At 50.8% G+C, this 15059-nt stretch overlaps 1 protein-coding gene across 1 annotated transcript; it reads right to left on the bottom strand.

The window, feature by feature from the left end:
• Positions 1–7174: 7174 nt before the first annotated feature.
• Positions 7175–12224, bottom strand: KLHDC7A (kelch domain containing 7A). Its single transcript, XM_010385571.2, has one exon. It carries the CDS (start codon positions 12176–12178, stop codon positions 9845–9847), a length of 2334 nt encoding a protein of 777 aa, XP_010383873.2. The 5' UTR covers positions 12179–12224; the 3' UTR covers positions 7175–9844.
• Between the last annotated feature and the right edge of the window lie 2835 nt (positions 12225–15059).

The following is a 15059-nucleotide window of genomic DNA, read 5'->3' as shown; positions in this document are numbered from 1 at the left end:
TGCCCCCGCTGTCACTCTCCACCCTAGCATTACATTTGATTCCTGAACAGAATCTGTGCCAATCTCCCATCATTTTCTGTAATTGTTCACCTGTTTATTTTTCAGCATTCCTTAGCACAACGGGCTCAGCCATTCACAACAGTTCCCCTGGCACCTTGCAAGTAGTACCGGTTTAATGAACATCTGATGGATGAAGGGTGGAACCCATGCCTGTTAATTTGACAGGCAGATGTGCTAGCCTTGTCACTCCCTTTGTGGACCTTGTTGCCTTTGGAAACCTTCCCTGATGCCCACTTTGCATCCAAGCCTTGGTCTTCCAATCCTCCATACTCCCATTCATCCCTGTGGTTAACAGCAACTTGATGCTTCTTAAGTACAGTCCCTGTCCTGGGTGTCAAACAACCTTGAAGCGATTCTTACTCTGTGATCACAGTTACTCAGTTCTACGTACCCCAAAGTGCCTGTCGTTGCATAATTAGGACCCACAATGAAACAAAGTCATCCCCATATTTTTTTTTTGAGACAGAGTCTCGCTCTGTCACCCAGGCTGGAGTGCAGTGGCGCGATCTTGGCTCACGGCAAGCTCCACCTCCTGGGTTTACGCCATGCTCCTGCCTCAGCCTCCCAAGTAGCTGGGACTACAGGTACCTGCCACCATGCCCGGCTAATTTTTTTTATATTTTTAGTAGAGACAGGGTTTCACCATGTTAACCAGGATGGTCTCGATCTCCTGACCTCATGATCCACCCACCTCAGCCTCCCAAAGTGCTGGGATTACAGGCATGAGCCACTGTGCCCGGCCAATCATCCCCATATTTTATACCTCTATCATTTCTAATCTATATTTTTGTCACAGCACCAAAAGTAATTCATGTAGCGAGAGGATGGAGGGAGTACCTGGAGAACAGAGAGGGTGATTTTCCTTTTGTCTTTCCCCATGGCAATGAGGAGGGAGTGCTGGTGACTTAGAGAAGAAAGCTATCCATCATGTCCTCTGGAGAGGGAGGACTCTCTTGCCCCGGAGCATCCCACTGAGCTGGGTGCTGTGTTGTTTGCAGAACTTTCCAGAATGAATGAAAGCAAGTCTGTCTTTGTGCTTAAGGCACATTTCCCATTTTCTGTGCTGACTGAGCAAAGAACTTCCTCATCCTCGTGAAGGATGCTTTGCAAAGTTAAAGACGGCTTTTACTTAAGGAGGGAGCGGGGGGCAGAGGGGTATCCTTTAATGCGTGCAGAGTTTCAGCCTGGGATGATGAAAAAGGAGATGGGTCATGACAGTGGTTGCATGACCACGTGGAAGTCCTTCTTGCCACTGAAGTGTACACTTAAAAATGGCAAAATGGTAAATTTTATGTGATGCATAAGATCCCATTTTTTGTTTTTAAAAATATGGGTAATAAACTGGAAATAAAGAAGTCAAAACAATAACAAAGTATTTCTGAGAGGAAGTGATTTCTACTGTCTTCTTGGGCTTCTCTAGATTTTTCCAACTGCATACTCTACGATAAATGTTTGTGTGTCTTTTATAATCACATATAACACAAATAGATGCACTGTTGTGAATGCACTTAATGCCACTGAATGGCATGCTTTGAAAGTGGTTACAACGGTATGTTTTGTGTTATATGTATTATACCATAATAAAAAATATGTTTTTTAAAAAAGACAATTTGTACTAAAGACATTACTTGCCCGGGATTTTTGAGGTTGATATTGTCCTAATTTGTCACCATCTTCCACCATCCACCCCACTGCATCAACCAGGGGAGAGAGACCAAATTTAGGAACTGAAAGCAAGTGGTCAAAAGGTACCAGATATGGGTTTAAATGTTTCTGGGTACAATTGAAGAAGCTAAACACTTGACCTCAGGGTGTGGGTGGTGCCCGATACTGGCTCCCTCAAATCTGATTCTATAACAGGAGTTTTTGTTTTGTTTTTAAAAGAATTTGCTCAGAATGTATTCTGATTCAAATTGAGACCAGGTTAAAGCTGACCCTCATTTTATCTACAAAGTGAAGATTGCTGAATGTGATCATAGAAACATGATTGCAGGAGAAAGAACCAAAAATCTTTAGAGGATAAACTGTTTTCAAGAACACAAAGAAACCACATCACTTTGACACTCATTGCAAATAAGATACATTATATCTGTATGGTGGTTTTAACCTTCTAAAGTATATTCATGGTTTTTATTTATTGTACTACCAAGCAAGTCACGTGGAAGTGGCTTTTCTTTTAAGATTAAAGATGCCAGAGTCCATCTGAATGCTGCTTGGAGTCGTCCAGGAGCTAGTAGAGGATTGTTGGTGCCAGTGTAGGGCTGTCTGTGGTGTGAAGCCCTCAAGAAGATAGAGGGGGGCAGGTTGGAGGGGAAAGATGGGTGCAGCTCCTCTGTGGTCTCATAAAGGGAGGAGGAGTAGGTAGGAGCACCAGCCAGGAAGACTGGAGTGACGTTGTTAAAGGGATGTTATCAAGGTAGGTACTGCCAGTGGAAACTGAGGCTCAGTCCTACTAGGAAATCTGGGAGAGAGTGCAGAACATGAACCTAGGAGCTATCCCACCCCAGGGTTGAGGGAGCTGGTGTATTTACACACCAACTCCTGTCAGTAATTGGTTCAGGGATCCTCTAGGTAGCAACAATCCCCAGGTAATGGCAGCAGAGCACCTTTCAGCAGCGGGGAGGCTCTTGGGGGCAGAGTGCAGGTGCTCTGTCCCAAGATAGTTGGCTGATAGAGTGGCTGTGCTCAATAGGTGTCAGTGATTATTTTTCAAGGAGCTGATCTCTTGGTCTTTTTGTAAAGATCCTCCTCTGAGGTGGCTCAGAGCTTTCCCCCTGCAGACACTGGTTCCGGGTCATGGAAAAGACCTAGCTGAGGGCTAGCACAAAGCCCCATGGCCAGACAGGCACTCAGAGGGTCCCCAGTGCCCTAGTCTGGCTAGACCAGAGCCAGGGCCCTATAGCTGAATAAGGAAGAACCGAGGATTTGGAGTCAGGCAGACCTGGGCGGTGGGGGTGTAGGGTGGGTCTCCCAGCTCTTGTTTTATAGGCGTATGACCCTGTGAATGAGATTTCACTTTCTTGAACTCTAGTTTCCTCAACTGCAAAGTGATAATATATCACAGGATTGTTGTGTCACTTACATATTGTGGTGTTGCAAACCATTCCAAAATTGACTGGCTTAAAACCACAGCTATCTATTTCTCTCATGAGCCTGTGGATTGGCAACTGGGGCTGGGTTCAGCCAGGTGGTTCTTCTGCCAGGCTTGGTTGGGTTCTTTTAGGTATCTGTGGTTGGTCAGTTGGTGGTCAGTGGCCTCACTCACTGGTTGGGGGTTTGGCTGGCTGTTGACTGGAGTAACTGGGGTCACTGGTCTGTGGGTCTCTCATCATCCTACAGCCTAGGCTGGGCTTGTTCACCTGGCCGCAGTCTTGTGATTTCTAAGAGCCACGAGACAGCACATCCAATGCCTTAGCAATTTTCAAGCCTCTGCTTGTGTCAAATTTGTTACTGCCCCACGGTGGCCAAAGCAAGTCATGAACAGATTCAAGACGTAGAGAAATTGATGGGAAAGGGAGAAATTGGCCAGAGACAATATAAGTAAAGCTCCTATTAGCCTTGTGAGGGTTTTATAAATGTATTGACAATGATTACATGTCTCTCTTCCAGTTTTTTTTAGCGATAAAAAGGTAGGTGTTATAATTACTAATAATCATTAAATCAATTGGTATTAATTTTTGTGCAGGGTTCTGTCTCTATTTCCTCCTCTATGTCAGGAAGATAATCGCTCTGTCAGACAGTGATGTAGTGAGGGAAGAGTGAGGGAATGACAGTAAAGTATTTGCACAGAGCCTGGTGAGAGGGACTCTGTTTATTATGGTATAAAATTTGCGTCTCCTCCCTGCACACAAAAAGGCAACGCAAATTTGATCGCTTTTTCATTTTTGGTTTTTTGACCCATATCTCACTTTTCAAAAAACTCTAGGCTCAGACCTGTTTGTGGAGACTTTCCTCCAGGCTATCCTTTCTTCTCGCTCCCTGAAGGTACCTCCTCCCTTTATGTTTCATCCTCCACCTTCTGCCCCAGCCAAGGGGCTGCTCCTGGCTGAAGCCACAGCTTCAGGGGGATCTGAAAGGCACCTTAGGGCCACAAGGCCCTTTCCAGTAAGGATTACAAAGATGGGAAGTGCTGGCTGCCTCTCTCTGTGGCCTGTAAGTATTTGTAGCTCAGACACAGCCCAGCATACTCCTAGTTCCCCCAAGTGGTGATTCCTCCCAATCTGTGAAAGAAGGGAGCCCCCTCCATTTCGCACCTTCTCAGGGTTCCCAGGGGCCTCTGAGCAGCTTCTGAAGCTCCGTAGCCCCGACTGACACCCCTGGAAATTGCTTAATGCTTTCAGCCTGAGGAAACTCAAATCAGCCAGTCAGTCAATCCTGAACTACCCTGGAAGAGCAGAGTAGAGGCTCACAGTCTCAAAACCTGGATGGTCTAAAATATGAGTAACTTTTATGTTAAGCATCGCCTGCCCCAGACCTTCTGAGACACGAAGACGCTGCTGCAGCTTAATTCTCCACCTTCCTCCTCCAGGGCCAGGACAAAAGAGAGCAGGAGCTGGTGGGGGAGGTAAAAGAAAACCTCCTCTGAGCTGGCTTAGGGCAGCCCCGCTGCAGGAGACGACTGTTCTTCCAAGACCTACTTTAACAAATGTTTATTTTTATTTTACTTTTATTTTTATATATATTTTTGAGACAGGGTCTCACTCTGCCACCCAGGCTCGAGTGCAGTGGCATGATCTCAGCTCAAGGCAACCTCTGCTTCCCAGGCTCAAGTGATCCTCCCACTTCAGCCTCGCAAGTAGTTGGGACCACAGACACACACCATCACGCCTGGCTAATTTTTGTATCTTTTGTAGAGATGGGATTTTACCACATTGCCCAGGCTGGTCTTCAACTCCTGGGCTCAAGCAATCCTCCTACCTGGGCCTCCTAAAGTGCTGGGATTACAGGCATGGACTGCAAGTAGTACAAGATGTACTTTAGAGCAGTTCCCGGGCTGGGAGCTTTCCCTGTATTATTTTGTTAGTTCTCACAATATCCTCTTGAGGCTGGCAGTGGCAAACTCATGTTACAGATCCAGGTATTGAAGATCAGAGAATTTAAGAAAATGTCCTTCAAGTTCAAAGTTCAAAGATGGAGCACAGTTGATTGGTGTGAGTGGAGACAGGGTTGGAGGCAAGGCTGATGCTGGGTCCTGGCCTCCACTGCCTCAGAGGAGTGGAGAGAATATAGCATGCAAGGCAGTAAGGCTGGATTCAAGCACTTTTTTTTTTTTTAGACAGAGTCTCACTTTGTCACCCAAGCTGGAGCACAGCGGCTAGACCTTGGCTCACTACAACCTCCGCCTCCCAGGTTCAAGTGATTCTCTTGCCTCAGTATCTTGAGTAGCTGGGATTACAGGCATGCACCACCATGCCCAACTAATTTTTGTATTTTTAGTAGAGACGGGGTTTCACCATATTGGTCAGGCTGGTCTTGAACTCCTGACCTCAACTGATGCTCCTACCTTGATTCCCAAAGTGTTGGGATTACAGACATGAGCTACTCTGCCTGGCCTTGGATTCAAGCACTTTTAACGAAAACAGAAGGTCTTTGGATTTTGCCATGAAGGCAAATTTCGTTAAATTCTCTGAGCCTCAGCTTTCTCACCCGTAAAATAGGGTTGTTGTGAGGATCAGTGAGGAGATGCATATAAAAGCATGCAGAGGAGAGCAGGGGCCCAGTGAACGTGGTGCCCCTGGATGGCCCCTCCAGCCAGCCTTGCCTCTCTCCCCGTGCGCTTCCAAGGACAGCTCTGTCCTATAGTCACAGAGGCGCCAGGCCCCAGCCCTAGGCAAATGCTGTGGCTTCTATGGTTGTTTCAACAACTCTACTATTGCAAATGGGACCTAGACTGGCATTCTCTTGTAAATATTGATGAAGGCCCCAGATAGGGAGGAATAAGAAAACAAAGGACGTTTTATTTATGATAGAAAGAGAACCCAACAGAAAACAAAAATCTACAGACAGGCCCAACAGGAGGGGAGATGTTTAAATAAACCTTGGTACATTCACTCCATGGAATATTGTGCAACTATTGAAATGATGTTTACCCAGGATTTGTAATAACACGGGAAAATGCTTATTATAAAATGCTAAGTGAAAAAAGGAAGAAACTGAATTGTATATTTAGCATAATCACACCTAGGCAAAAATCAAGCCAAACAAAAACTTTGCACAGAAGAAAAAGACCAGAGGGACACACAGCACAGTAGGGGGTGTCTTTGAGTGGCAAAATTGGAGAGATTTTTATACCTTTCTCTATTTTTTTTTTTTTTTTTTTTTTTTTCTGTAATGGGCATGGTTGGTTTAAAGTGGAAAGCAACCAAATTTAATTTTTTTGGTTTGTTTTTCTGAAGAAGAAAGAATTCCTATTGGAAAAGCAAGAAGCCAAGTGACACAGATGTCACTCTGAGGCTAAGGGCAGGAGGCCAACAGACCCCAGGCTATTAAGTCAAGTCAAGTAGAAATCTGAGACTCTGGCCCCATGAAGTCATCTCAGCTGCACACCTGAGTATACGGTCTGCAACATTTTGGTAAGGACGCTGGCTCTCGCTCCTATATGTTGTAAATGTAGGTGTAATTGAGATTTTTCCCTTACACCAAAGGCTAAACCAGAATAGCTGGGCCCCTGTCCTTCTTCCTACCCCCAAGATGGTGCTCCTTGGAAGCAGCCCTGCTCTCCCTGGTGGGCACAGCAAAGTCCTTCTGGCAGCAAGGCCACCCTTCTGGTTCCCTGATTTATGCTTCTGGTCTATGCATCTCCCAGATTTCCATTCAGGTCCCTGTTCAAATGTCATCCCATCAGGGAGGCCTGATCACATGATTTAAAAGATCAACCCCTTTCCTCCGGCACTCACCATCCCATGTCCCTGCCTTGGTTTTCTCCTTAGTGTATATGCAGCCTAGGTACTAGGTTCAATGTATTTCTTTTTAAAAGTGTCCGTTTTCCTTTGCTAGAATGTGAGCTCCATTAAGGCAGGGATCTGCTGCATCTCCAGCACCCAGAACACTGCCCAGCCCAAATATTCTGTAAATGTTTATTTCAGGAGTGAAAGAACACGTCCTGACCATTTTCTTTTGGTGTGTGTACATATTTAGTTTTATTGTAACAAAGCAACTTGTATACTTTTAATGTTTAAAACTGAGCATCATCTTTCCTTTCCAGTGAAACAAAAAGAAAACTTAAAAATAAACAGGAACAAAATTACAATAGAGAATGTCAATTCCAAATAAGATGCTACAGGTTCTGCTGATGCGCCCATTGAGTGGCAGGACTCAAGCCATCATTAGGAGAGAATTTATTTTTAAAGTGTCGTCTTAAACTACAAGGACCATTGTGCCCTCAGGGGGTCTTTCCAAGGTCTTGAGCTACCTTGTTCCACCCTGATGGCCCTGACCACATTCTTCCTGAAGCCCAGCTCTAGAGCCCCAGGCCAGCACGTCGGCTCTAATCCACAGGTAGTGACAGCCTGGGACACTGTGTTGCAACACTTATGAAGCCTTTGTGAGGGCTTGCCAGGAGAAGATATGATGACTGATGAATGATTTTGCCAATGGAACCAAAAGACAAGTGGATCAGATGGACTGTGTACTTCTCTTCCCAGCCCAGGCCCCAATCTCAGCCCCCCCTCTCATTACGAAGACCACACCCACCATGGGTTGGGGCCTGGAACACATTTGTCCGTCTTATCCCTGGAATCACTCCCCTAGTCTCTAACACAGGCATGCAATGGGCTTCGGAATGTTTTTCCAGAGTGGTCCTTGTTCCTCCTGGGCTTGGAACCTTTCCAGAACTTTACCTAGCTTGGGTGTTGCCTCGTCCTCTGCCTGGCCCTTCACTAGGGGTTGAAGGTTAGATCTGGGTCCACCTTCCCCCAGCTCCTATGTAGGGTTCTCCTCTCAAGCAAGTCCTTCCCCCAGTCCAGCAGCACAATGCTAGTGCCTCCTTTGAGTCTTGTCACTGAAGCCATTCTCCCCCAGTCTACAGGTCCCTTGGAGGTTCATGGCTAGTGTTGACACTGAGCTTGAACGTGACCTTGCCTGTGGACGGGGGTCACTCTCCCCAGAAGGCAGCCATGGCCCCAGCTGACTTTCCCTTCCTGGTCTCTGATTTAGGAATAAATTCAGCTGCTTCATCTTTCAAGGCCCAGGCCAAGGAAGTGGGGAGGAGCATGGGCAATGGCACCCTGTGGCCTCTGAGCTGCCATTGGCAGAGCCTGGTGCCCGAGCCCAGACTAGGGATGGTGGCCTTTGGTGGTCCAGTGCAAGCTCTCCTCTTACATCCATGCCAACCTCTTTTTCATCTTTTGTTCCAGTCCTGCTTCTTCCAACAAGACCCACAGCCTGGACCCCAACAGCATCAGTGGACACAGGCTCTAGTTGGGACCACCTGGGAAACTGGGAGGCGCTTTCTCTTGGGGGCTCTCATTTATTCCCAGGGCAGATACGGACATGAATTGTCCTTCCCATTTTCAAGACAAGGACACTGAGGTCCAAAGCATCCTTATTTTCTTCCTTGTCAGGCTCTGCTCTGGTGTACCTCCCATCTCCCCTGGCTTCTGGCTGGGACCAAGAGCATCACTGCCTTCCCATCTTTCACTGTCTCCCTCAGAGGTGGAAAAAGGGCTGTGGCAATACACTGGGTCAGGCTCTCTCCCTTCCCTCCTGGAAGGACAGGTGCCTTCCTGAGGCTGGGGGTCTTCTTCATTCGGAGTTTATCAAACCCGATGTGAAAGGAGATCCAGTCTCTGGATGCTTCACTAGAATCTTCTAGTTCCTCGACTTGGTCATGGACCTGAAAATGTGAATGAGGCAAACCAGGTGACGGTACCTGGCACAAGGAGGGCAATTATGCTGTCACCCTGAAGTGCTGACTGGTGGTGGCTGTCCCAGCTTCCAGACTGGAAGATGGCTACAGATCTGGGAATGAGTGCAATGGTCAGTAAACATGGGCAGGGCCAAGGAGCAGGGTGGCGCTTGGATCACACAGTTTCTTCCCTTTGCTGAGACCTCCGTGTATCCTCAGCAGACCTTCACCAGAAGATAGCTTCGTACAACGGGTGCTTCTCTTTCTTCCAATAAGGAGAAAAGTAAGGTGGGCTTTGGTACATTTTCTGGCGAGCAAGAATCTCCTAGGCTGGCCCCAGCTTCAGCTGTTCTACTTTTCAAACCACCACTCCCTCTGGCCAGGCCCCCTGGGGCTCCCTGGGCTGCTTCCTAGTCCTGTCTAAGTCACCTGCCTCGATCTTTCCCACCTGTGTGCCCCCGTGCTTCTGGGAACTGTGGAGGTGGGGCCCAGTGGCTGATGTTTACCAGGGCACTGATGGCTCAGAGAGCCAACCCCTCTCCAGGGCAACCAGGGAGGGGCTGCTGGGGTCAGCTGGCTCCTAGAATTGTGATTGCAATAAGGCTATGCCCCCTAAGCTTTGTTTGGGTCTTGGTGTATCCCCCCAAGAATTCAGAGTTGAAGCCAGGGTGGTCATCCCTGAAGACATGAATGCCTTCTGCCTTGGAACACAGGCTCCTAGTCCTCTTTTCTGCAGTGGGGCCTCTGCAGCCCACGAAGGGTAAGACTCATCTAAGATCCCTCTCTCCCCAGCCAGGGGAGGAGAAAGGACTGGAATTCACCTCTTGATGGCCACTTTCCTGGGTTGCCTGGTGATTGCCTAGAAATGGTATACAGAGATGGCTGGCGGTGGAGCCCTGTGGCCCCCAGCTTTGCATGAGGAGCTCAGTTGAGGGACTGCTAGACCCTGGTCTGAGGCAAATCGGGGGTGGGCAAGGTCAGGACAGTGGGCAGGAGGGTGCCCTGTGGGGCCGGGAAGCTCTGTAGCTCCTTGGGCACAAACCTGGGTGAGACAGAGTCTGCTAGGAAGCAGAGGGTGCTCCGGCGTCCCACGCAGTAGATGAGGTTGTCCACCACCGTGCACTGGAAGACATCCGGGTAAGGCGTCCGGTACGTGGCACACTCGTACCAGAGCCGGGTGCTGGCGCTGCAGCGGTACACGGCTATACCCAAGCTGCGGTTGAGGTCAAAGCGGTAGAGAAAGCCATTGACGGCCACCATCTCGGCCGTGCGGTCTTTGCTGCCCCCGGTGGGGCAGGCCCACCATCGCTGCTCCTGCGCCGAGAAGCGGAGCAGCAGGAAGCGCAGCGAGCCGCCGGTGACGAAGATCTCCTTGGCACACGCCGTGGCCGTGTGCGCCAGGGCGAACGTGTCACTGGGGAGCGGCGGGGCAAAGTCCCAGCGGTCCAGGCGGGGGTCATAACGCTCCACCGAGTTCAGACACTCTCCGCCGATGGCGTACAGGTGCCCGTCCAGGGCCACCAGCCGGCAGTGCGGCCGGGCCTGGTTCAGCGGGCACACCTCGCTCCAGATCCCCGTAAGCGGGTTGTAGCAGAAGACGCGGCTGGAGGGCTGGTGCCCGGGGCCCTGGCAGCCGGACACCACAAAGAGATAATTGAAAAGACTGCAGATGGCACAGCCCCGGGACACGGCCTCGAGGGGCAGGCGAGCCAGGGGGCGCCAGACATCCTGCTCATCGTCATAGCAACAGAGGCCGCCCGAGTCTTCCTTGGGGCACACGTCAGCCACCACCAGGTACTGGCGGCCCTGGAGCCGGCGCTGCAAGATCAGCTCGCGCTCTGCCCCGCTCAGGCACCCGTAGATGTCCGGGCTGCGCAGCACCTGGAGGTAGTTTTCGCTCATCACCTTGTAGGCCGCCTCCTTCAGGGCCTCCAGGTTGTGCCTCTTGGCCAAGGTCAGCACCTCATAGCAATTGCCCAGATCCAGGCGGACCTGTGGGGCTGAAGCAGGGGTGAGCGGTACATGGAAGAAATTAGTCCCGGCCACCAGGTGCACATGGGGCTCCCGGCTGCTTCTGCCTGAGTCCGGCAGGGCGCCCGGGTCTGGGCAGGGTGGAGCGGGGAGCCGGAAGCCATCTGGCTGCAGCTGCAACTCTGGGTTCTCCGCTATCTGCAGGAGGCTCTCCTTCCGGCTAAAACCTGGGTTGGTGGGCGACGGCCCTGGCTGTGGGGAGGCGGCTCTTTCGGCTGCACTCTTTGTGTCACCGGCTTGGCCTCCCGAGGCTGCCCCTGTTCCCAGGGACCCTGGCGGTGGCCTAGGAGATGGAACCTCAGTCAGGGCTGCTGTCCTGGGAGCCAGCCTGCCCTGGAAGATGGCCTGAGACGTAGATTCCACGTAGTAATCGTACACCTTGCCCTTGAGCCTGGGCTCAACCCCCTCCACCTTCTGTATGAAATTCTCCTCCATTCGGACCCGGGCTATGGACGAGAAGGTATAGGAGGCGTTGGGAGCTCCCTCCTGCTGATGCAGGGTCAGGCCAACATCGGAGGCAGCCTGGAGAGCCCCAGGCTCTTCTCTGCTGACCCCTATCACACGGGTGAAGACCCAGCTCTGGTTCATGTCACTGCTGCCTTGCAAGGGAGCCACGTGGTGGCAGTGGGGAGGTTCCAGTTGCCCTAGCCCTGGATGCTCACGGGGTTTGCCGTCCTGCCATGGAGCAGGCTCACCACCGGCACAGGTGCCATCGGCTGCTGCAATGAGTCCAGCTGGGGAGCTGTGCGGTTCACTGCCCAAGCGGGGGAGATGGGGAGGGTCAGGGTTACCGCCAACAGCTGTTCTGGCTTCCTGGCCGCGGCAGCTAGGAGGCACCTGCTCAGAGTCCGAGCCCTGCCCGCCCCGCTCCTCACCTGAGCCTTTTCTCTGGGGCTTCCTCTCTGTGGAAGTGGCCCCCGTGACCAGGACACAGGGGCCTCTTGGATTCTCCCAGCTGCAGCCCTGTGGTGCTTCAGATCCCTTGCTGCTCCTCCTGCGTCTTGGCCCCCTCTGCAGAGCCCCGGGAGAAGCCTCCTGTGCAGCAGGCTGCCCTGAGCCCTCTGCTTCCTCCTTGGCTTCCGCCTGGGCATTCCCACCCCACCTCTGGGCTGGGGCAGGCCTTGACTTGTACAGCCTGTAGGCCACAGTCACCAGGAGTAGGGCAGCAGCCGACAGCACCACCTTGCCCGTCAGCTGCATATCCAAATGCCAGTCCTGGGCCTCTGCTCCTCTGGGGAACATGCTTCTCCAGCCAACCTGGGGCTGAGGAATGCCAAGAATCTGATTAATAATTGCCCAGTAGGGACCAGTTCCTGGGTCCTGCTGAGCGGAGGGGAGGGAGTTCTGGGCTGGCTTTGGCTGGCCAGCCGAGGAGAGGAGTCAGAGCAAAGGTGACTTTGAGCTGCAGAGGGTGGCCGCTGGGGCCCAGAGCTGGCAGATGCCAGTGGCTGGCCTCCTTTGATGCTTCCCTGGTGGTGGGGGTGGAGGGCCTGCCCAGGGGCTGAGGTTGTGATCGGCCACCTGAGCCAGCTCTGTGGCCAGCAGCTAGGGGATGTTAGGAGTATCCAGTGGGCATACAAAGAAGGAGGAAGCTCTTAACCAAACAGTCACCTGATGCCAGGAAATGCACGGGGTTGGTTATTCTTTATGTGTGTGCTTTATTTTCTCTTTTGCAAATCCACTGGGCTCGGAGGCTTGGGTGTGTTGACTCATGGACAGGTGGAGCTCCAGTAGGCGTGGATGGGGTCATTCTTATGAGGTCTGCTGGTCCTCGCAGTGGGGTCAGCTTTATGCTGGCCAAGCAGGGGACAGGAACGTGGCAGTGGAGTCTGGAGCCAGGGCATACAGCCAAGCCACCTGACCCAGCCCTTGAGTGCCTCTGCCCTCCTTCCCTGCCTGACAAGTTTATTAAGAGAAAACAGCCTTTCTGAGAACAGTGGGGAAAGACATTGCATTAGTGCTTAGATCAGGGTTAGATGTGGACGCATCTTCTCTTTTAAAACCAGACAATCTCCTATGGTGAAAGACTGAGGGAAGACTCGCATCTCCCAGACCCCCCTCACCATCTTCCCTCCCCCTTCACCAGTGCTGTGGGTCCTGGACCCAGACTACCTGGCTCTGCTACTTACCAACTATATGACCTTAGGCAAGAGATCTCACCACTCTTTGCTTCATCTGAAAAAGGAGGATGACAGCATACGTACCTCATCAGGTTGTGGTGAGAACTAAATGGGCTACTAGAAATAAACACTGGGGCAGAGCGCCCCATCATGAAAGCTTACTAAATATGAACTATTCTCCCCTTCTTCCTCCTCTTCCTCTTTCTTATCATTGGCACCAACATCGCTAGTATCAAGTGTCATCAGAGGACCTTCCAAAGCACAGAACTAATTCTACCCTTTTCCTCACCAAGGTCCTCAAAGAGTCCCCAAGGTCCTGTGCAGGGGTCTCAAACTCTTGCTGCCTATGGGGGCTGGGCAGGTAAAGTGAACAAGTGAGGACTCCTGTCTGCCCCACCCCAGCCGATGGCATCAGGCCAGGTGGCACAGCATTGCCTCACCCTCCCACTGTTTCAGGGAAGCTTAGAATCCCGGTAGTGACATCGTCACTCTCAATTTTAAAATCTTGGCATCTGATTCAAAAATGAAACTGAAAACCACTCTGTGGGCCACAGGAAGCACACACATGGAAGGAATTTGGCTTTGAAGGCTGTGACTCTAGGAGACAATCCTAACTCCTTATGCCGACGTTCACAACCCTCTATGTACCAGCTTCGGTTTACTCTTCCAAATTCATCTCCTGATCACTGCCTAGCAAACCGGGCTCAGGGTGACTTCTTGGCAGGGAAGGCTGGTGGGCATCCCTCTGTCCCATCAGAGTTGGGTGAAAGGCTGTGTCTGGGTCTTCTTTCCTGGTGCCTTCATCCGTCCAAGATCACCTTTTCTTCCTTTGGGTTTCGTGTTCTCTGATGCTCCTCTTTTAGCCTTGGCCACAGCTGCCTTATCATAAAGTGCATTGTGTGCAAGATTTGGTCTCCTGCTGCATTCCAAGTCCTTGAGGACAGGCTGTAGCTGGCTCAGCTGTGGACCCTAAACCTATGTGGGGCTCTGCATGATTTGGGACAGTAGCCAACAGGGATTGTCTTTACACTGAGTGGATTGGGGTGGACTCTCGGGATGAAGCTCATTTCATCTCATCTCATGCTCACAGCTGCTTTGGGGAGAGACGCGATTGTTATCCCCATTTGACAGCAGAGGTAACTGGACCTCCAATATTATGTCAGCTGGCTTGTAAATGGGGACTGAAAGCCTTGTTTGCAGAGTCCAGAGTTTTACAGACCTGACTTCATCCAGCAGATGTGACCTCTTAGGAAGTCAGATGTCCTCAGCCTGTCCCACTGGTGACTGTCAAGAGGGGTCCCCTGAATTCCCTTTCTTTCCATCCTGGTCAAAAGAGTGCCTATCAATGTAGTGTGCACAAGGATCACGAGGGGTGCTTGTTAGAGATGCAGCTTTCCTTCCTTCCTTCCTTCCTTCCTTCCTTCCTTCCTTCCTTCCTTCCTTCCTTCCTTCCTTCCTTCCTTCCTTCCTTCCTTCCTTCCTTCCTTTCCTCCCTCCCTCCCTCCCTTCCTTCCTTCTTACCTTCCTTCCCTCCTTTTTAACTTACTCTCTCTCTCTCCCTTTCTCCCTTTCTTTCTTTTTCTCTTTCTTTTTAGAGACAGAGTGTCGCCCAGGCTGGAGTGCAATGGCACCATCTTGGCTTACTGCAACCTCTGCCTCCAGGGTTCAAATGATTCTCCTGCCTCAGCTCACGTGTAGGTGGGATTACAGGCATGCACTACCACTCCCAGCTAATTTTTGTATTTTTAGTAGAGACGAGATTTCACCATGTTGACCAGGCTGGTTTTTTGTTGTTGTTTGTTTGTTTTTGTTTTTGCTTGTTTGTTTGTTTTGAGACAAAGTCTCACTCTGTCACCCAGGCTAGAGTGCAGTGGCACGATCTTGGCTTGCTGTAGCCTCTGTCTCCCAGGTTCAAGCAATTCTCCTGTCTCAGCCTCCCAAGTAGCTGGGACTACAGGTGCACACCACCATGCGCAGCTAATTTTTGTATTTTCAGCGGAGAT

This window comes from Rhinopithecus roxellana, chromosome 12, assembly GCF_007565055.1.
Source record: "Rhinopithecus roxellana isolate Shanxi Qingling chromosome 12, ASM756505v1, whole genome shotgun sequence".
Taxonomy (NCBI): domain Eukaryota; kingdom Metazoa; phylum Chordata; class Mammalia; order Primates; family Cercopithecidae; genus Rhinopithecus; species Rhinopithecus roxellana.
The sequence above is the reverse complement of the archived record's forward strand: the minus strand, read 5'-3'. Positions and strand labels throughout refer to the sequence as shown.